The following is a 20,646-nucleotide window of genomic DNA, read 5'->3' on the forward strand; positions in this document are numbered from 1 at the left end:
TTGTGTGTCTGGTTCTCTCACTGAGCATCGTGTTCTCAGGGTCCATCCACGTCACGTTGGTGCGTCACTCCTTTTCTTGCCTGAATAGTACTCCAGCATGTGGGTGGACCCTGTGCTGTGTGTCCATCCTGCAGTTGGTGGGCATTTGGGTTGTGTCCACCCTTTGGCTGTTGTGGGTATTGCTACTGAAAACGTGTGTGTGCGGATTCTCGCTCTGGACGTGTTCTGGGACCAAAGGATGGATTGGATGGGGGCAGGGTGGGGACAAGAGAGGGGCTGAGGGCTGCACGGGCACCTGAGCACCCTGAAGGGTGGAACTCGGGGTGCAGGAGGGAAATTCAGAAGCTTCATTTGGTTCAGAGACCCTCCCATGGGGGTTAGGAGGCAGAGGAGGGGTGGGAAGGCAGGGGCTCAAGGCCACGGCCCCACCCAGTGCGTGCCCGCCTCCTTCCTCCAGCCTCTGCCCTTGCTTCCTGGCCCCTCAGCTGGGGGAGTGGCCTGGATGGGGGCCAGCTGGCTGAGCCGTTGCCAGGACGCCAGAGCCACCTTTGTAGCTGTCAACAATGGCTCCACGGGCTTTGGAGGCAGGAGCCCCCGGGCACCCAGAGGCAGACATGCAGACTCTGAGGCGGGAGGCTGCCCGGCCCTACGTCCCCCAGGGGACCCTGGAAGTGGACTTCCCGGCACCTCTGTACAGGTGAGTGCCCGCCCTGCCCCTCCACTGTCTCCGGGTTTGCTTTCCGCCAGCATCATTCATTCTCACAGGGGCACTCTCTCATCCAAACCTGGCTGCCCCCCTGCACACCTCCCCACTCACCCATACCAGGCTTGGGCCCCTGCAGGAGTGCACACAGGTCACACACACAACACGCGTGCGCGCACAGCCAACAGAGCTGGTAATAGGTCCCGTGAGCCCTGCTCTGCTGGAACCACACCCACAGTGGGGCAGCTTTGAGCACAGAATTCACCCCCTCCCAGCTCTGGAGGCCAGAAGTCCCAGACCAAGACCAGTCAGCAAGGCTGAGGCCTTCTGAGGCCATGAGGGAGTACCTGTCCCGTGTCCCTCCCAGCTTCTGGGGACTGCTCACAGTCTGTGGCATCCCTTGGCTTATATAAGCATCAACTCATCGTGGCCTCGGTTGTCACATGACCATCTCCCAGCTGTCCAGATCCCCCCATCCCTACCGGGACACCAGGCGTTGCATCAGGGCCACCTGACCCCACAAGACTCCACCTTAAGTCTGCTAAGACCCTATTTCCAAATAAGGTCACGTTCTGAGATTCCAGGTGGACATGAATTTGGTGGGACACTTTCAACCCATTAGAGAGCCCATTAATAAGTGTTTATAAGCGTTACTGTGCAGCTTTAGAAAAAGAGTGAGCACCCTTGGTGCTGCTTCATTTCCGAGGAAGTCAAAAAGCAGGTGTGCGGCCGTGACTGAAACAGGTTCCACGCTGTAGTGGGAGGTGCGCTGGCACGGCGCACACCTCGGGAGGGGTTTTCTTCCCCAGCTGTAACGAGCTCCTTTTTTTTGGAGGAGTAATTGACACAGTGACTCACTTATCATTGTTGTTTTAGACTGTTTTAATTCCTTTTTACAAATCATGTGCAGCACATTCTGTAGTTTAAGTTCATTTTTAGTTCAGAAGGCCCTGCCTGCTGGTCCTGAAGCTCCTGCCCTGCGTGTGGCAAACACAGTCTGCGGCAGATTCCCAAGACTGATGTCCCACAGCCGACTGGGATGGTCCCACCTTTTACGAGTCTTGGGTTTTGGTTTTCCATGGGGAGTGAGAACTCTGAGCCAGCACAGGGGAGAGCGTTTGTCAACAGTCCTTGCTGGGAGCATCCTCGCCCCATTCCCGGAGGGGATTCCCAGAAGCGAGCTCACCAGGCCAAAGGACATGCCCGTCTTTGTCTTTCAGGTCCGGAAGGATGTTTTTAGGTTTAATGGCACCTTACTAAGGTTTGGTTTTTGCCATCATTAGCATATTTCCACTACACATTCTGCACTGCTAGCCTCTGTTCCACAAACCATTCCCTGCCTCCTCCCACCCCAGGGCCTTTGCACATGCCACCCCTGCCTCACATCACTGCCATCTCCTCAGGGAGGCCGTCCTGATGCTCTCAGTCTAGGAGAGGCTCTAGGACCACAGGCCCCCTGTAGCAGGCACTCGTGTAGCTGCATAGTTCCTCCTCTAAACGTGAGCTTGTTTTCACTCCCAGCTGGCTGCAGAGACTGGGTGGACGGTGATGGCACAAGGGTTCCCCGAAGGTCTTCCTGGAGCCTGGGCACCCGCACACCATCCCTGTATACCCAACCCATGGCTCCCAGGCCAGACCAGGGACAGTGAAGCCTGGGCCCCTCACTCAGCCATATAGCTGAGACCACTTCCTCCTGGGACACCTCCCAGGCCAGGGGGCTTCCTGGATGAAAGGGCCTACAGGTCTGGGAGGCTGGGCAGGACTTGGTAGATTCAAGGAAAGCTGAAAAGGTGGAATGTTAGGAAGATCCTGGGGGTTGAGGAGGCTGTGGCAGAGAGGAGAGGGCCACGAGGGGTCAACCTCCAGCAGCCTGGAGTGGGGGAGTCTGGTACTGAACGACAGATGTGGCCCCGTGGGGATGGAGGAGGGCCCGGCACCATGGGCCAGGACTGCACCCTCCATGCTGGCAACACGCAGCAAAGAGGATGAAGAGGCCCCGGGTGGTGGTGGCGGGGGATCGCCAGCTCAGTCTGTCTCCTCCCCACCCCGGCCCTTAGTGATGACTACCTGTCCCAGGAGGGGCCCCGCTGGACACCGGCCATCCAGCAGGCGGCGCGCTGGAGGTACACGCCCATGGGACGTGATGCGGCTGGCCACCTGTGGTACACCGGCCTAACCAACTCGGACCCCCGAGAAGCCTGGTACACGCTCCCGCGGGCTCTGGACAGCCCGTACCGTGAGGCTTATGCCCGCTGGCATGGATGCTATGGCCACCGGGAGCGGAGCATGCCCTCGGGTGAGTGCCCGGCCCTGTCTGCCCGACCTCAGGCCAGCCTTGAGGGGAGGGTGAGGGCTAGAGATGCAGAGATGACCTCCCCGCTCACCCTGCAGCCTACACCCAACGTCTCCGGGAGACCGCCTGGTACGACCCCATCATCCCCGCCCAGTACCGGGACCCCAGCACACGGTGGGGGAGCATGCTGTGGAAAGACAGACCCATCTGGGGCAAGGAGTACGGTGAGGCTGGGGCTCGGGTCCTGAGACCCAGGGGATGGGGCAGGAACAAGGCCTCCTGGGCTGGGGCCAGGCAGTGACCCAGGTCCTGGCCCCACAGTGATCAACAGGCACCGATTTGGGGTGGAGCCACCTTGGCGGGTGTCTGACTATGTGCCGCACCTGTCAGCGCCCCAGCGCCCACGCTACATCACCCAGAACTACCGGCAGTGGGACCTGGAACCCTACTGCCCCTCCACCAACCGGCCTCCGCCCGTCTACGCGCCCACTCGCTGATAAAGATCTTGCTGCCCAAAGCAGCTCTGCAGGGATAAAGGCAACTACCAACCAGGACCCTGGGGACCAAGCCCCAGGGCAGAGGCAGGCAGACACCAGCTGCCCTCTCCCGGCATCGGCTCCCCAAGCCCGGCCCAGGCTAACAGCCGAGGCCACAGTCCTCGCCAGGGGCAGCTCTTTATTCACTGTTGGTGGTGGCCTAAGCCCGGCACGCTGATCCCCGCTGCCGCCACGGCTGGGATCTGGGCCCAGTCCCCCAACCCCGGGGCTGGGGCTCCTGGCAGGCTCAGTGCCAACACCGTCCTCCAGGGCCTGGCAGCACCCGGGAGACCCTAGCCAGCCCAGGGGTGAGCCTGGCACAGCCCCTGGATCTGGGACCTTCATATCCAGTTCCTCCACAACACAGAGCACCCCAAACCATCCAAGCAGCTGGGAGGGATTAGAGTGGGGACTGGGGGACCCCAACAGCCCCTGGGTACCAGAGGGCCTAGCTCGGTGTCCCCGCCCATCCTGACCTCACCCACTAACCCCCTGCAGCCGGCAGGACAGATGCAGGGTGGGAACAGAGGAACAGGAGGACAGTCACAGTTGTGGTTAATTAATAGAGGGCAAGGGACTATGAGGCGGTGTCAGGGCTGGGCTCCAGGGTCCCCTGCAAGAGAAGACGGTGGGAGGGGGGTTAGCCAGGGTGGGGCCTGTCCTGTCCCAGACCTACCACCTGTGGCTGGCTTGGGGCTCTTAGGAGGAAGAGGGGCCTGCAACTCACAGTGCCGAAGGCGGATGGGCCAGATGAGGAGACTGCACAGAGCGAGGGTGGCGGCCACACCCACGCCACCCGTCACGGCCACCATCACCCAGTGGTAGAAGCCCACGCAGGCCCTGCAGCAGAGGTCTGAGCTAGGGGCAGAGCAAGGGCGGAAGAGGGTGAGCAGACACCAGCCTGGGCTCCCCACTCCTCCCATCTCCACTGGGGCAGCCCTGTCGTCCCCACACTCAGGCCAGGACCAGAGGGTTCACCCTCAACCCTCTTCTCCCCTCCAACATGAGACTTCAGCTGATGATGTCAGCTCTGCCTTCAGAGTCTCAGACTGCCCACTACTCCTCCCTCCTGAGCCCCGACCTGGTCCAGCCCCATCACCACCCACCGGGACTGCCCCCAGTACCCCCCCCCAACTTCTTGCCATCACCTCCCCCAGTCGGCCCTCCCTGCAGGGGCCACCAGGGGGTGCCAGTGAGCACCTGAGCCAGGCCCTGCCCCACTGCTACCCACAGTTCCCACTTCCCTGGAGTAAAAGCTCATGTCCTCCCCTCAGCCTAGAAAGCCCTGCACAACATGCCCCGTCCCCTCCCTGCCCTCACCTCCTCCCTCTCTCCCCCTTGCCACACGGGCTTCCTTGTTCCTCCAACATGCCAGGCACAGTCCTGCCCAGAGCAAGGCTTTTGCATGTGCTCTTCCTCCCATTTGCCTAGAACTCCCTGACATTCTCCAGTCTCAGGTCCAATGTCACCTCCTCAAGGAAGCCCTCCCTGACCTCTTGCCCAGGTCAGGCTTCTATAAGTGGCATCCTTCGCCCCCCCCCCCCCGCCACTGGTCTGGATCACACGCTGATTCAGGTGGTGACTAATGCTACTGCTGCCCCCAGCTCCATGAGGACAGAGGACTGGGTCCGCTCTCATTCTCAAATCCTGGGCTTCTGTAGGGCATACACCTGGGTCTAGAACCACCTGAGGCTGGAACCTTGTGTTTTAAGGGTCTGAGTTACAGGGGTTCCCAGCTCTTCTGCTGCCCTGCCCACTCACATCCCCCACTCCATCTGTGAGCTGTGTCCTCAGCACCCGGCACAGGACAGACTGCAGAGTGGGTGAATGGATGCCCAAGGTGGGGAACAACCAGGTCTCCCCGGCTTTGAAGCCACCAAGGCAGGGCCTTCTGTCCTCACAGAGTCCCCAGAACTGGGGCGGCACCCAGTGCACAGCACACACTCAGTATACCTCGTTAAATGCACAATCAGGTGGGTGGCACTCACGTGCAGGGGTGTAGGCTCTGGATGGCCATGACTGCCAGACCGTTGGCCACCTTGTCCGAGAAGCTCATGGCGCCGTACACGAAGGCTCCACTATGCTGGGGACATGGGCAGAGGGTCAGCACCCCTGGCCCCAGCCCTGGTCCCCAACCCTAACCCGCCCCTGCCCAGCAGCCCTACCGTGTGGGGGCCAATGAGGTCAGCCGTCATGGACAGGGATGTGACAAGGATGGTGGCACAGCCCGCACCCAGCAGCACGGCCGCCACATACACAGCCACGCCCAGCACATCTGCCAGCGCCACCCAGGCAGCAAAGGCCAGGATCACCAAGAGGCCCATGAAGTAGGTCATCTGCGGAGAGCCCAGCTGGGCGTCAGGCCCACCTCGCTGGGCAGCCCTGAGCCTGGCACTTGCCCTTTCTGGTCTTCAACCCACCCCCAACCCCAGCAAATGAGGGGGTTGAGTTGGGTCATCCCTAAGGAGCCCCCGGCTCCGACCTCAAAGGATTCCTGGCAGTGCTGAGCTCATGGAGAGGATGTTCAGGGGCTACACTGTCTGATTCATCTGCCACTAGAGACAGGTAGCTGCTTGCATCTCAACGCAAGTCTATTAAAGTGAAATCAAATGAAGCATTCAGTTCCTCAGCCATGCTGGACCCCTGGCTACTGCACTGGACAGCACAGAAAGCTCTGCAGCCCCGGATTCTACAAGTCGGTTCCCAGACCCAGGGCTTCTACAGGGTGTGCAGGCGGTGGTCGGGATTCACCCAGGTTCTGTTGGGCAAACCCCGCCCCCTGCCTGTGAGCTCCGCCCACTCACGTTCCTTCCCGCCCCCTGCCTGCAAGCCCCGCCCACTCACGTTCCTCCCGATACGCTTGTTGACCGGCTTCATGAGGAAAGAGGAGAAGAAGCCACTGAGGTACATCACCAGCGGGATGGTGGCGATGAACCTCTGTTGGGGCAGAGTGGCACAGGTGTTTCAGGCGTGGCTCCTCAGGCTCCAGGCCCCCCACCCCTGCCGCCCTGGCCTGCCCGCCCGGCTCACCTTGGGCAGGCTGAGGGAGTAGGTGAGGTACATGGCCATGTACGTCTGGGACAGGTTCACGATAAGCCTCGTGCTCATGTACAGCAGGCCCACCTGTGAGCAGAGGGGGCAGCTCAGGGGTCAGATGGGGTAGTCTTCCACTCCCGCAGCGGGGAGCATTGGGGGCCAAGGTGAGCAGCCCTACAGCTGGCACCTGATCCATTAGTAGTGACTTCCCAGCTGGTCAGGTGGAGAAGAGAGCAGTGACTGATTATTAACGTCTGCTCTGGGTGTGGAATGGAGAAGGGGCTACACTTGCTCCAATGTTTGCCATCCCTGCCCACAGTCCCACAGAGTGAGGGCCTGGTGGGAAGGTGGCATTAATGCCAGCCTCCTCTCCCCCCATGACGTACCTGATAAAAGGCTGGCTCCTGAAGCCAGTGTTTCCAGAGTACCAAGGGCTGGGCAGCAGCAGGGGCCAACAGGGGGCTGTGTTCATCTGGCTCCTCCACCTGCGGCCAGCGCCCCTCCTTGGTGCCCAGGTGGAACAGCAGTGAGAAGACAGCTCCAACACCCACCACCAACAGGGAGAGGTTCTGGGGACCAGGCAGGAAAAGGGTCAGCAGTGGCACTCGGCCCAAGCCATGGGCCCTGGGGTGTCCCGCCCAGCCAGCAGTGCTTTGGCCCACTCCTGGCCCAGCTCACCCGGAACACTGGCACATCCTGGGCCCCCAGATGGTCACTGACATCCTGAGCAGACCCCATGTGGGTAGAGCCCTGCAGGTGGAGCAGAAGCCAAGCAGCGCCATAGACAGTGATGTTGGCCACCACGGTGAAGGCGTACCTGGTGGGGCGCAGGCGAGGCCTCAGCAGGGCACCCCAGAAGCCACACAACCGCTTCCTCCCAGGCAGCGGCACAGCCGGAGCTGCTTGTGGCGTCTGGGGGAACCTCTGACCTACGGGTGATTTCAGCCACCGACACACTGGGTGGCTCCTGGGAAGCCTCTGCTGGCCTCAGTTTCCCCAGCCTGCACATTATCTGATGATTTACCACTCTGACCCAAGACACTGGCCAGGACCATGAGGTCCCGTCGGCCCAGGGCTGGGATGCAGAGACTCACCAAAGCAGGGCTGAGTCAGGGATGCAACTCAGAAGCGTGAGCCCAAAATGTTCAGAAGCCAGGATTCTGGAGTTCCTCATTCCCAGGTCCTGGGCTTCAGCAGGACAAGGGCTCCATGGCCTAGAGTCACCCAGGATTGCTCCTGCCTACAGCCCCAGAGCCATGTCCCTCTAGGGGCTTGGCCGGCGCAGGGAGCCTCTGGGGCTCAACCAGGACTCCGTCTCCCTTTCTGAAAGTGAGAAAAACACCACCCTGGGAGGTCAAGGCGAAGATGACACGAGGCAGGCAGTAAAGCACTTGTGGGTACAAAGAAAGCGCCCAGAGCTTGTCCTCTGCCAGGCCCAGCCCGTCCTCCTCCGCTGGGGCCCTTGGGGGCCCCAGGCATTGGGCAACCCCTGCCGTTAGTGCCTAGAACTCTCAGCCGTAGCGGGGAACTGAGTGGGGTGGGGAGGAGGTCACGCTGGGCTGCAGACAGACGGGGATCTCATGACAGCACTTACACCCACTGTGAGCCCGGCCTGGCTCCGAGCTGCAGCCGCATGGCCGCCTTCAAAGGCCACGTCCTTCCTGTCTAGAACTGTCATCTCCTGAACCCTGTTCCCACTGCACAGACCCCATAGGGATCTGCTCTGCCCAAACCCTGGCCCTGGGCACATGACAACCTCTCGGGCTTATCACAGGGATTAAAGAAGAGTTTGCATGAAGGGCCCAGAACTGCGCCTGGTACACAGCAAAGGTTCCACAGACGCTCCTACTAGCATCATATCCAGAATCACCTCCTCTAGCGCCTCAAGCAAGTCAGCAGCGCATGAGCTGGGCACAAGCTGTACCCAGTGTGGCAGGCAGGACTCCAAGGTGGCTCAGAGATTCCCATGCCCTGGCCCTGCCCTGTCTAACCCTCTCCCTTTGGGGAAGGGACCTAGGAATATAATGGGATGTCACTCCCATGTTTAGGTAACGTTCTGTGGCAAAGGTAAAGAGATTTTACCGATGTAACTGAAGGAGGTTACCCCAGATGGGCCTGGCCTAATCAGGTGACCCTCAGAAAGAAAGTTTACAGCATCCCTGAGATCAGAGACTCTCCTGCTGGCCCCAAGGAAGCAGCAGGCCACCACGAGTTCTTTATCTGTGAGAAGACGAACACTGCCACCAAGACGTGAGCAGGGTAGAGGGACCCCAAGCCTCAGAGGACACCCCAGCCCTAGCCAACACCATGACTGCAGCCTCAAACCTGAAGCAGAGAACCCAACCAAGCTAAGCTAGACTCGGCCTGCAGGAACCGTGATGTGGTAAACGTGTGCTGACTGAAGCTGCTCACCTGGCGCTCACGGGTCATGCAGCAACAGCTGAGTGATACACTAATCTACGGATGTCCAGGCTGGAGCTGAGTCCTGGAGCTGCACAGCCAAGCAGAGCCCAGACGCGGAAGGCGGCCTGGGTCCCCTGGCCTCGCCTGCTCTGCGCGTGCCCGCCCACCCGCCCCACTCCGCCCCACCGAGGTGGCACCTGAGAGCCGTGAGCTCCACCTTCTCGTGGTCGTTGGTGACGAGCTCCGGGATGAGGCTGAGGTGGGCAATCTGCGTAGCGGCCCAGCCAAACTGGAAGATCACAATGAAGGGCCCGTAGTAGAGGAGGGCAGCCCACTCAGGCGTGGCAGCCCCGCAGCCCAGGCAGGGGCTGAAGATGAAGGGGAAGGAGAGCAGGACGCAGATGGTGCCTGTGGACAAGCAAGCGGGGTAGGCATGTCACGTGGCCTTCCTCCCTGCCCAGGGCTCCCCAGGGGCAAGCGAGTGGGGACAAAACTGAGACACAGGAAAGGCTGGAGACCGCCCCAAGTCCCACAGTGAGTGAGGGGTCAGCAGCCCAGGGCTCCCCAAGCTTATGGCCCCTGTGACAAATGGGAAAACTATGGCAGAGATAGGGGACCCCTGAGGTCACACAGCCAAACAGGACAGAGGGGCCAGGCCTCCCAGTCCAGGCTCCGTGCCCCTTTGTGATGGGGAAGTTGAGACACAGGTCACATGCTGCAGCCAACGCAGGGGCAGGAGCGGGGGCAGGGCCAGGACAGACAGCCAGGTGACAGACAAGAAGGGGCAGGAACGAGGCCTCCCCATGTCAACTCAGGATGCCCCGGGTTCGCCCCCTTGGTGACACAGCAGGTAGAAAGGGCGCTGCTCTCCCCTGGAGAACTGCCCACCGCAGACCCACCACTTACACCCCCTACCCACCAGCCTCCCCTTCCCGCTCCAGCTGCAGAGGGGGTCCTTTCCTCCCCAGCTTCTACCAAGTGTCCTGTGAGGCTGCCAGGAGTCAGGAGGCCCAGGTGACACTGGGCGGTGCTGAGCCAGCCCCTGGGTTCTCCAAGCCCTAGTGTCCCCATCAGCTCATAAAGGGGCCTCTCCCTCTGGAGAACACTACTACCTCTGAACAAGCACAATGCTCCTGAGGCCCCAGAGGCCCTGTACCACCCACCCCGTCTCCGCCCTGCCCTCACATCCTCCCTGTCTCCCCCCAGCTCACTCTGCTCCAGCCACACAGGCCTCCTGCATGTTCCTCCAGCACACCAGCCATGGCCCTGCCCTCAGGGCCTTTGCACAGGCTGTGCCTGTTGCCTGGAATGCTTTCCCCCTCACATCTTAGCAAGGCCCACTCCTTTTCATCCCTCAGGACTCACCTCAAATGCCACCTCCTCAAAGAAGCCCCCCTGACCAGCCCAGTCACCAGCAGTCCCCTCCCTGCCCTGTCACTGTCTGGGCCCTGCTTTCTTTCCTTCACACCCCTTAGCACGCACAGGAATTCTTTTGCCTGACTGCCTGCCTGTCTGTCTGTTTCTTGTCTGCCTCCCCCACCAGGCTGCAGGCTCCATGGGGGTGGAGAACAGGTCTCCCGGAGTCACTTCTGTGTCCCTGGCACCCAGCACGGAGCCTGACACATTACGATCTTTTGAATGAGTGAATAGTAACAGCGGCCTCTATTCACAGCCCAAGGAGAGGAATGTTACTATTATCCCCATTTCTGGACGAGGAAACCCAGTGACCTCCATCCTGCTCCTCCCATCCCAGAGTGCTGTGCCTGGTAGCCGGACTTCCTTCCGCCCCCATCAGGGTCCAGAGGTGACCTCACTCCCCAGACCCTAGGCCCGCCCCCACCGTCCTGGGATTGGGAAGTGAAACAAAACACCGCCCCCTTGCTACTTCTCTGGAACTGGTGCCTGGGAGGGGCACTCTGGTCAGATTCCTGGCAGCCTGGAGGCCACCCTGGGGCCAGGCAGGGACTGCAGACTCCAGTCAGAAGAATGTGCTGCCCTGGCCGGACTCTAACCTGCTGCTGCCCAGGCTAGGCCAGGTTAACTATTGTCAGGGCTAGGCTGCCTGGCCGGGGGACTTTGGGCAAGTGACTTTGCCTCTCTGGGCCTCCATTTCCAGAAAAGGGAGATAATGAAAATACCTCACAAGATCGGCGTGAGAATTAAAGAGTTAATGTATGAAATCAGGGGCTCCTACTACTCTGAGCCACTTCCTGCTTCAGCAACTTCAAAGCCATGAGATTTGACACCTTTCCACAACCTGTTTCAACTACTTGGAATGCCCTCTCCACACACACTCCTATTCATCCTTCAAAACCCCAAAGCTAATGTCCCTTCCTCCAGAGCTCTGCTTCTTCTTTATGAAGCCCAGTGTACTCAGCTGCCCAGCCTGGACCCGACAGGAGTATCCATATCTGGCTCTCTGGGTCCCCTATGGGCTAGAGGGGAAAACTCAAGGGCTTCTTAAGGGAAAGAGTGAGTCCACAGACTCAGGGGTAAAATAGAGAAGTGGGCACTTTTGCAGAGGTGACCTTCACTCAGGTCGCCTTATCAGCCATCACAAGGGACCACCCTGGCTTCCTCTCCCCACAGATCTTCCTGGATCTCCCCATGTGCTCACCCCATGGCAGATGTGTGGTTGGGGCACCCACCAGGATTGTTTTGCATCAATACAGAACTTTCAGTTCTTTATTGACAAAGGTGCCTCCACCCTCCTAACCTCCCCCTCTGCAAGGGGACTCAGATTGTTCCTCTGGGGTCAGGTGGAAACTTCACGGAACCTCAGCCCGCCACCTAGGAAAGGGGAAGACAACAGGCCGGAGGCTCCCAGCTGTTACTAGGTCCACCTCAGGGCCTTTGCACATTCAGTGTCCACTGCCAGGGATACTAGCCATGCCTGGCTCCATCTCCTTAGAGACGTCTCACCAGTCCTCCCCAGAGAAAAGAGCCCGTCATATCGCTCTGGCCCCAGAGCTATCTTTGTGGTATGTCAATGAATCTACCCAACTATCATGAACAAAACCACATTTGAGATTCTGAGCTCTGATCTGTAAGCAATCCCAACATCAGCCCGCAGAGGGATACCTCTGACTGGGGTCTGAGTCACCTGCCTCCCCCTGCTCCCCTCCCTGGCTGCTACAGTCCAGAGTGACCTAAGGACAGCCTGGGCATCCTCAGCACCTAAGAAACCTGAAATCCAGCCCCTGAGTGGAGCCGCAGCCGCAGCAATGCCAGCCTCACTCTCAGGCAACTTGGAGACCAGATGTACTTTGCAAAAATGTCATTCATGAGGGCCAGGGGAAATCACTGCCTCCTCAGTCACTGTTCCCAAGGGCAAGGAGACAGCAGCTGGCCCTCCTGGCTTCTAGAAAGCTGCCGCCCAGAAATCCCAGAAGCAGGCAGGATTTCTGGCTCTCCCTCCTGAAATGCCCGGCGAGCCCCAAGTGCCAGGATGCGGCAAGTACTTCTGCCAGAGAAAGAACAGCAGGCAAAGTGGCCAAGGCTAATCTCAGGGCCCAGGGTCTGGGCGGGTGGAGAAGGGACTCTGGGAGCCAGGCCTTATCACGGGTGTGCAGCGTGTAGGATGCCCCAGCTCCCAAGGGACCCACCTCCTCCCCTCCTCCCCTCACTAACAGTCCAGGCAAGTCCCTCTGAACGAACAGAGGGAGACCCCATTACCAACTCGGCACACCCCCATCCCATCAGCCAGACAAGCACACAACCCTGACCCATCTGTCTCACCTGGCCTCCGACCCAGCTCCCAGGGCAGCTCCCCAAAGCAGCCAAGGGCCAGGTTGCCCGTATGGGGCAGGGGATGGATGAAGTGCTCTAGGGGACGGACAGACAGCGAGGACTCTAAGGCAACCTGACTCTCACTCAGACAGAGTTGTCCTGGGTGGTCACCCTATAGACGGAGGTTTAAGTCAAACCAGACCAGACAGACAGAGGAGGCGCTGGCAGTAAGATCCAACTTCAGGGTGCCCTTGAGAGTCAGACAAAGTAAAGCGACACTGGAGGGTGGCGCGAACCCTCAGATGGAGGAGGCACCGCGGGTCAGGCAGCAGCCATGGGACAGACAGGCAGACAGCGCACAGAGCAGTTAAGCCGCCAGATGGGAAGACTCATGGGCTGTGCAGTCGGGTAGAGGGGGAGGCTCAGGCCCTGAGGCAGGCAGTCGAATGGGGGGAGACTGGGCTGGGGCTTACCGACCAGGTGCCAGGCCTTGCGCGGGCCGAAGCGGGCGCAGCGGCCTGCGGCGCGGTCAGCCTCGAAGCCCACGAGGGGCGTGCACAGCCCGTCGGCCACCTGGCCGAGCAGCAGCAGCAGGCCGGCGCCGCGCGAGCTGTAGGCGCGCACCGAGTGCAGGTAGAGCAGCAGGTAGGTGAACCACATGGACGCGCACAGGTCGTTGAGGAAGTGGCCCACGGCGTAGCTCAGCCGCGCGACCAGGGACAGCGGCCGCGGGGGCGCCCCCGCTCCGGCCGCCGGGGGCCCCGGGCCCATGGCGGCGCCCCGCGCTCGGGCCGGCCGTCTGTCGCTGTCAGACCGGACCCCCGGCCGGGACCGTCTGCGCCGCGCTCTCTCTGCGCCGCCCTCTCTCTGCGCCGCCGGCTGCGTCTTCCCCGCCCACCCTACGGAGCGCTTTTGCAGCTGACGGCCGGCGTACCCGAGACTAAGGCCCGGGACGGAAGGGAAATTCCGGGAGTGGCAGCCATCTCCACCAATCGGAGACGCGCGCCAGGGACCTATAGCCAATCACAACGAAGAAGGGCGTGGCCTCAGGGTTAACCCGGCCTCGGACACCCGGCACTGACCCGGCCGCGGGGTCCTAGTGTCCACGTTATCACAGAGGTTGGCTGGACCCCTCCCACAGAGGTGGGGACAAGGTCAGAGGCGCCCCTAATCAGACTCCCGCCTCCAGGCCCGCGCCATCTCAGCCTGCCTGAAAGTTTACGAGGCCTGCCGTGGACCGAGGAGGACCGAGGAGGACTGAGCAGGCTGGGGGCATGAGTGGGTGGAAGAGAGGCCTGAATCCGACCTCGCCTCTCCCCGGGGTCCGGTGACTTCCCGGCCCGGAGAGACCCAATCGGAAGCAGAGAGGACGCATCCGTTCTAATTAATTAGTTATTAACGATAATAATGGGGATAATCATAATGGTAACACCAGCTGGCATTTAATGAGCACTGACTGTGCCAAGAGCTCCACGTGTTTTTTCTCATCCCAGCCGAGCAGGAGGCGGAGCAAGTCTCTCCGATTTTACCTGCAAGAAGCTGGCCCAGAGAGGCGACAGGGGGTGCTCAGGGGCTCACAGTGAGTCAGGGCCATGTGACTCTGAGGTTGGTGCTCTGGACCCTTCCCTGCCTCCTTCAACGGCCGTCCCACGATTGAGTCACCATACAAGCAGTTTCAAGTTCCTCCAAGGGTTGGGTGCAAGTTCCCCCGGCCTCCAGGCCTCCTCCAGCAGTGGTTTAAAACCTGCACTCTGGAGCCAGTCATGGGATCCAGATCCAGCCCCACCCCCTCCTAGCTTTTTCAGCTTACCCAAGTCCTTTCACTTTGTGGGCCTCAGTCTCCCCAGCTCGACAATGAGTATAATGTACATTTAAAAGGATTTAAGTGTTAGCTCTTCATATTCTCAGCCATAAAGCCTTTCCAGCACCCTCTCCTCCCCACTCAGTTGTTACATCAGGTTCCACAGTATCCCAGGATGCCCCCATCACAACCCTGACATTGGCTCTCCTCCCCCACCCCATCTGTCCTGATCACGGTGGACCATGATCGCCATGAAGGCAGGGACTGAGCCACCCTACGTCACTGCATTGTCCCCAGCAAGGCCTGGCACCTAGTAGGAACTCAAGAAATATCTGTCAAATGATTGAATGGTGGACATATAGGCAGAGGATCAGAAATGCAGACAGAAATTGGGAAACAGGAGGAAACCCACTTATAAACCTGAGGCTCAGGCAGCCAAAGGGGTGCCCGGCCCAGACCCCCACACTGAAGCTGGCCACCCACTGCCACACACACTCTTTCATAAAAAGGAGCTGGAAAAACAGGTATGCATGGGGGAATGGGGGCTCTAGGAGAGATAGCGTGGCAGGGGAAGAGAGGAGATTAGGCGTAGACCAAGGAGATAAAGTGATAAGGAGAGATAAGAACCACAAGTCTGTCCTCCCTGCTCGGCTCGCTCCCCTTCGATTTCTCTGTAGGAAATGGAAGATGACCTTTGAAAAATACTAGCATAAGCTTTTTATTTCCTCACCTCCTTTCATCCCACAACACCTCACACCCATTTTACAGATAAGAAAACTGAGGCTCAGACAGAGGTCCCTTGCCAGAGGGCTTGCAGCTAACCAGAGGTGAATTCAAGGTTCATTCATTCATTCATTCATGAACTCAGTCATTCATTCATGAGCTCATTCACTCAGTGCATCTGATGCTGAGCAATGCTGGAGTTCCTGATTCTGAAGGCTGAAGCAGAGACAGAGCTTCACCCTCTGAGCCCACCATGGTCAGTGCTAGAGCTGAGGAATCAGACCAATAAGGGTGACTCAATAGCAGATGAGGAGTTGGGACTTTGCCCTCAGGTCACCGGGGAGCCACAGTAGAGTTCTGAGAAGGGTAGAGGGCCAGATAAAAAGCCTGTGGAGGCAGAGGTGGGCGTGCGGGTGGGGACAGTTTATGCCTCAGCTGCATGGGTTGGGACATGAGTGAAGGGCTTAGGTGCCCTGAATAAAAGAGGGGTGTCGGATTTGCCTGGAACATCAAAGAAGGCCCTGTCCTGGGGGAGGGCTATCAGGAAGGAAAGATAAATGCCCAGCCCTCAGGGGAGGACAGACCTACAGACAGACCCCAGCTTGTGGTCAGGAGAGATCCGGACAAACTTTGATGTTCCCAGCGCATCCCCAGCCACCCTAGACGCCAGAGATCAGATGTCCCGGTGGCCCCTGTCTAGCCCCAGGCAAGGTGCTTGCTTTGATTTTTCTCTCTGCTCTGGTCAGGATGGGGCGCAGAGAGGAGGGTTCTGAGGCTCAGAAAAAGTTGCCTTAGATCTCAGGGTAGCCGTGGGGTGCCTGCGGTTAAGACAGAACCCAGGCAGTTTCGTGCAAGCCACTGGGCCTCAGTTTTTCTGTGAAGTGAGGCAAGAGTAGCACCACTAAGTAGAGTTGCTGCGAAGCCTTAGGGAGATCAGGCAGGTGAAGGGCTTCTCAGTCCCTAGAAAGGGGCCTCCCTAACTGGGCATTATTGACAGTTGGCACCAGATGGCTCTTTGCGGTGGGTGCTGTCCTGGGCAATGCAGCATCTCTGGCCTCCACCCAGGGGGTGCCAGGAACAACACCCGCCTCCAGTCATGACAACTAGAAATGTCTCTAGACATCAGTCCTCTGGGGAGACCAAATTGCCCCCACCCCCATGTTGGAACAACTGCTCTAGAAAATCCTCTGTAACAGGGGCCTGATTCCTTATGGACAAGACTAGCCAATGCTTTGTAGCACTGACCCTCCAGGTCTCGACCCAAGCACTGTGTGTGAATTAAACTCATTAAATCTTTCCAACGAATTCGTGAAAGTAGACATGGTTATTATCCCACTTCATAGAGAGGCAAACTGAGGCACAGAGAATTTGGATAGGTGGCCCAAGTCACACAGCTGGGGCTCAGCACTGCCTCCTTGAGCTTTTGAGGGTCCAGCAGCAGTGGGAGGTGCCCCCTCCTCAGTGGTCTGAGACCCCTGTCCTCACACCCCTTCCTCTCGGCAGCTGTGACTTCTGTGTTTCCCTTTTGCCCTCCCAGCCCTTCAATGCCCATGAAAAGCAATCCCCTGTATTAAATAACTCTGTAAAAAAGCCTGAGGAAAGGCTGGGATCTCCTGGGAGCACCGACCACACCCTGATCCTTCCTGGTGGGGGAGGGCGGGTGGAGAGAAGTTGAACCACCCCATGTTGGCAAATAAGCATTAAAACTGTTAATTCGGGGTGTGGGGATGGGACTACAGCTCAGTGGTGAAAGCGTGTGCTTAGTGTGAGGTCCTTGGTTCAATCCCCAGGACCTCCCATAAAAATAAATAAATTATTTATTAAAATGTAAATGGGAGGCAGCACACCCTAGCAATTTCATCTCCCTATTTGCCCTAGAAAAGCGGTCCGGGGCCCTCAGACAGCAGGTCGGGGACATTTGAAGCGGGGGCTGCAATAGAGTAACGTGGCGAAGGACCATTGGGAGCGGGTGGGCTCGTTACACAGGCGGTGCTGTAGTCCCGCTGTGAAATGTTACCCGCGGCAGAGGGAAGGAGGCACTGCTCTGGGCTTCGCACATAAAGCCACTGGGAGGAAGGAACCACAGGAGGAGTTTGCTGGTGGATGTGTACAGCGTGATGGCGTGTGATCACCAAAAGCAAGATGTGAGCTCACATCCCTTAGAGGAATACGTTTGTACATACGCACGTGTGTGCACGCGTGTTGTGCTTTCTATTATGTACCCCCAATATTCCTAGGTGGACGTCCTAGCCAGAACCTCAGAATGTGACCTTATTTGGAGATGGGGTCGTTGCAGATGTAACAAGTTAAGATTGAGTCAAGATGAGTCACCCCAGAGCAGGCTGGTCCCTGGGACAACATGACTAGTGACTTTATAAAAAGGGAAAATGTGGGCACAGACACACACACCCAGGAAACATCACAGGAACATGAAAGCAGAGATTCCAGGAGGCTTCTACAAGTCAAGGAATGCCGCAGATTGCCAGGGACCCCCTGGGAAAGTGCAGGGAGCACAGCACAGATTCTCCCAGAAGGAACCAGTCCTGGCTAAGCCCTTGATCTCGGACTTCTGGCCCCCAGAAGTGTGAGACAATATATTTCTGGTGTTTAAGCCACCCAGTTTGTGGTGCTTTGTTCCTGAGGCCCTAGGAGACTGTGTGTGTGTGTGTGTGTGTGGGTGGGTGGGTGTGCAGGAAAAGTTTTAGTAAGAAATGGAGTAAGCTGATGTTGGAGACTATGGTGGAGGTATGGTGATCTTCATACCTGACTCTAATTTTGTACAAAGAAGTGAATTTACATATCATTTGTGTAATGAAATTAATTTCCCAAGCAAAGCGGTCGAAGCCACCCTCAGTGGGTTTTGTGTTTCTAGGACTACATACTGGGATACTCTTCCTGGTTTCATGCTATAACAATTTCCAAATGAAGCACGGAAATGAATGCAAAGAAACTAGCATGAAATTATACGACGTCAGCTAGATATTGGTTTTACTGAGAGTTAGGGCTTGAGAGAAATTTGTTGCTAAGAAAAACCTATTTATAATTTGGGGGGCAAATGGATCTGCTTTTAGATAAATGTATGAAGGATGTAAAGTCAAATAGCATAAATGCTGCTTCTTTTCTGTTGCTTGTTGGGGGGGGTGTATCTGGATTGCATGAATTGGACTGAATACAATGAAGTTTGGAGTAAAGATACTTTGCTTTTCTAGAAAATATCCAGACAGCAAGGCATTTATCTTGATGCCAACGAGCTCCGAACTGTTTTCAAAAGAAACCTCAAAACATTTCATTTATTTTGATGCACAGGAGGAATTCCTGTTGGAATACCTTGGGAGAGGAAGGACAGTTTCTATGCCAACACCATCCTTGTCAATCAAGCCAAAGAGGCGGGGCTTGGAGGGCGGGTCTTCCGCTGTCCTCTAGCTTGGAAGTCTCACCTAGACTGTTTTTAACACAGCAGAGAGGCAAGGGAGAATGGAAAGTCACACAGCTGATGAAGCAACAGAGCAAAGTCTGGAATCTGGATCCGTCAAGATTCCAGGGCAGACTCATCTTCCTCAGCCCCAAGCTGCTTCTTAGGAAAACAGGCTTAAGATTCAACTCACATACCATATGACAGTACCCATTCAAAGGGTACGATTCCATAGTTTTTAGTATTTTTTAAGACTTACGCAACCATCACCACAGTCTAATTTTTAGAATATTTTGATCACCCAAAAAGAAACCCCTTGCCCATTAGCAGTCACTCCCCATTGCCCCTCCCCACCGAGTCTCCAGCCCCAGGCAACCACTAATCTACTTCCTGTCTCTCTGCAGTTGCCTGTTCTGGACATTTCATATAGATGGCATCATATGCTGTGCGGTCTGTTGTGACTGATGTCTTTCGCTGAGCCTAATGTTTTCAAGGCTTATCCCCGTCAGAGCATGAATCAGCAATTTACTCCCTTTTATGGCCAATGAAGTTCTATTGGATGGATCACATTGTTTATCTGTTAATCAACTGATAGACATTTGGGTTGTTTCCACTTTTTCACTATTGTGAATCATGTTGCTGTGAACATTCATGTACAAGTTTCTGTGTGGATGTGTGTTTTTAATTCTCTTGGGCGTATCCTTAAGAGTGCAATGGATGGATCACATAGTAGCTCCATTTTTTTTTTTTTTAACTTTTGAGGAACTGCCAGACTTCCAAAGTAGCTGCACCTGCCTGTTAGAAATTTACATGATTCATTTATTTGTTTATTCAACGAATATGTATTGAAAACATGGGCACTCTTCCAGGTACCAGGAATACAGCACTGAACAAACAGGCAGCTCAAATGAAGGAAAGGAACATGGGAAGAAAAGATGAGACAGAGTGTATAGGGTGGGGTACAAGCCTGGGAAAGCCTCACTGAAAAGGGGGACATTTAATCTGGGGTAAGGGCTCTCTAGGTGAAGGGAAGAGCGAGTGCAAAGGCCCAGAGGTGGGAATAAATGAAATGGACATATTGAGGTCGCAGGTGTAGAGTGAGGGGGAGAGTGCAAGGAAGTTGATGTGGGCAGATTGTTTAGGGTCTATGGGCCATCGTGAGCACCCAGTCACCACAACTAGCATCCTGGGAGCAGAGGCAACCCCAGTCCAGGCTGTGAGAAGTCCAGGCTGCTGCCTGGGTCTCCCCAAGATCCTAGGACAGCGGTTTCTTGCCCTCCACATTCACGAGGTCCTTGCAGCCTTCCTGTTCCCACCACATTTTCCCAAATGCTGGTGGCCCAGCTCCGGGTCTCAGCTTCCCAGCATCCCAGCCTTCAGGTCCTGGACATCGTACAAAGTCTCCATTGCACAGAAGGGAAAGCCTAGGCCCCCGCACAGGAAGGAGGGTATCCCCTGCATCCAGGAGCCCCGGGCTCAGAGCAGGGCGGGACATGGCGGGGACTTCCGGGGCTCTAAATCCAGTCAATAAATGGGAAACTTCCCCAAGGCTTGCTAAGAACTGAACCCACCTTGCCATGGTGCAAGGGCCTGCTCCGAAAGATCTTAACCTCTTCCCTAGCAACCTGCCGCCGTCCCCATGGCAACTAGGGCGGGGCCCGACTCGGCCCTACCGGGTCTCGGGATCCGGCAGGGGCGGGGAGTCTTGCCTTCATCTGAGGAGGAGGAGTCTGCGTCGCGCCTACTAGCCCTTTAAGGGGCTCCGCCTGACGATGCCTCAAAGCATCCTGATTGGTCCCGAGAGCGGCCGAGCGCAGCCGAACTTGACGCACCCGCCTGCAGCCCTCTCTTCTCACCTCCCACGCGGCTCAGCGGACTCCCCAGCCAATCACCGGCGGGCGCGCCTACCTTTATCTGCATGGTCACGCCCCAGGGGAAGGGCACACCCAATCCGAGCTCTCGCCGAGCCGTCATTAGCATGCCGGGGGCGGGGCGGGGAGGAGCGGACGG

The 20,646-nt window shown here is 57.5% G+C and overlaps 2 protein-coding genes across 2 annotated transcripts; one reads left to right on the forward strand and one right to left on the reverse strand.

Moving 5' to 3' along the window:
- Window positions 1–103: 103 nt before the first annotated feature.
- Window positions 104–3,508, forward strand: TEKTIP1 (tektin bundle interacting protein 1). Its single transcript, XM_031436914.2, has 4 exons — window positions 104–697; window positions 2,761–2,999; window positions 3,095–3,220; window positions 3,318–3,508. Exons 1-4 carry the CDS (start codon window positions 564–566, stop codon window positions 3,491–3,493), a joined length of 675 nt encoding a protein of 224 aa, XP_031292774.1. The 5' UTR covers window positions 104–563; the 3' UTR covers window positions 3,494–3,508.
- On the reverse strand, window positions 1,568–13,604 carry MFSD12 (major facilitator superfamily domain containing 12). The gene is made up of 10 exons (XM_031436909.2): window positions 13,174–13,604; window positions 9,169–9,379; window positions 7,247–7,385; window positions 6,955–7,137; window positions 6,563–6,655; window positions 6,377–6,469; window positions 5,698–5,868; window positions 5,521–5,615; window positions 4,260–4,390; window positions 1,568–4,145 (listed from the first exon to the last, which is right to left on the reverse strand). The coding sequence occupies exons 1-10, from the start codon at window positions 13,469–13,471 to the stop codon at window positions 4,123–4,125; spliced, it is 1,437 nt and encodes a 478-aa protein (XP_031292769.2). The 5' UTR covers window positions 13,472–13,604; the 3' UTR covers window positions 1,568–4,122.
- Window positions 13,605–20,646: the final 7,042 nt, after the last annotated feature.

This window comes from Camelus dromedarius, chromosome 27 (genome assembly GCF_036321535.1).
Source record: "Camelus dromedarius isolate mCamDro1 chromosome 27, mCamDro1.pat, whole genome shotgun sequence".
Lineage (NCBI taxonomy): Eukaryota > Metazoa > Chordata > Mammalia > Artiodactyla > Camelidae > Camelus > Camelus dromedarius.

Bases quoted from the DNA above. Each gene is read 5' to 3' on its own strand.
- TEKTIP1 (XM_031436914.2), top strand. From the start codon at position 564: ATGGCTCCACGGGCTTTGGAGGCAGGAGCCCCCGGGCACCCAGAGGCA. The intron at 698-2,760 runs GTGAGTGCCCGC...CCCGGCCCTTAG, and splicing joins TTCCCGGCACCTCTGTACAG to TGATGACTACCTGTCCCAGG. The intron at 3,221-3,317 runs GTGAGGCTGGGG...CTGGCCCCACAG, and splicing joins CATCTGGGGCAAGGAGTACG to TGATCAACAGGCACCGATTT.
- MFSD12 (XM_031436909.2), bottom strand. From the start codon at position 13,471: ATGGGCCCGGGGCCCCCGGCGGCCGGAGCGGGGGCGCCCCCGCGGCCG. The intron at 7,386-9,168 runs GTGCCACCTCGG...GCGCCCCACCAG, and splicing joins GTGGAGCTCACGGCTCTCAG to GTACGCCTTCACCGTGGTGG. The intron at 5,869-6,376 runs GTGAGTGGGCGG...GGCTCTCCGCAG, and splicing joins ACAAGCGTATCGGGAGGAAC to ATGACCTACTTCATGGGCCT.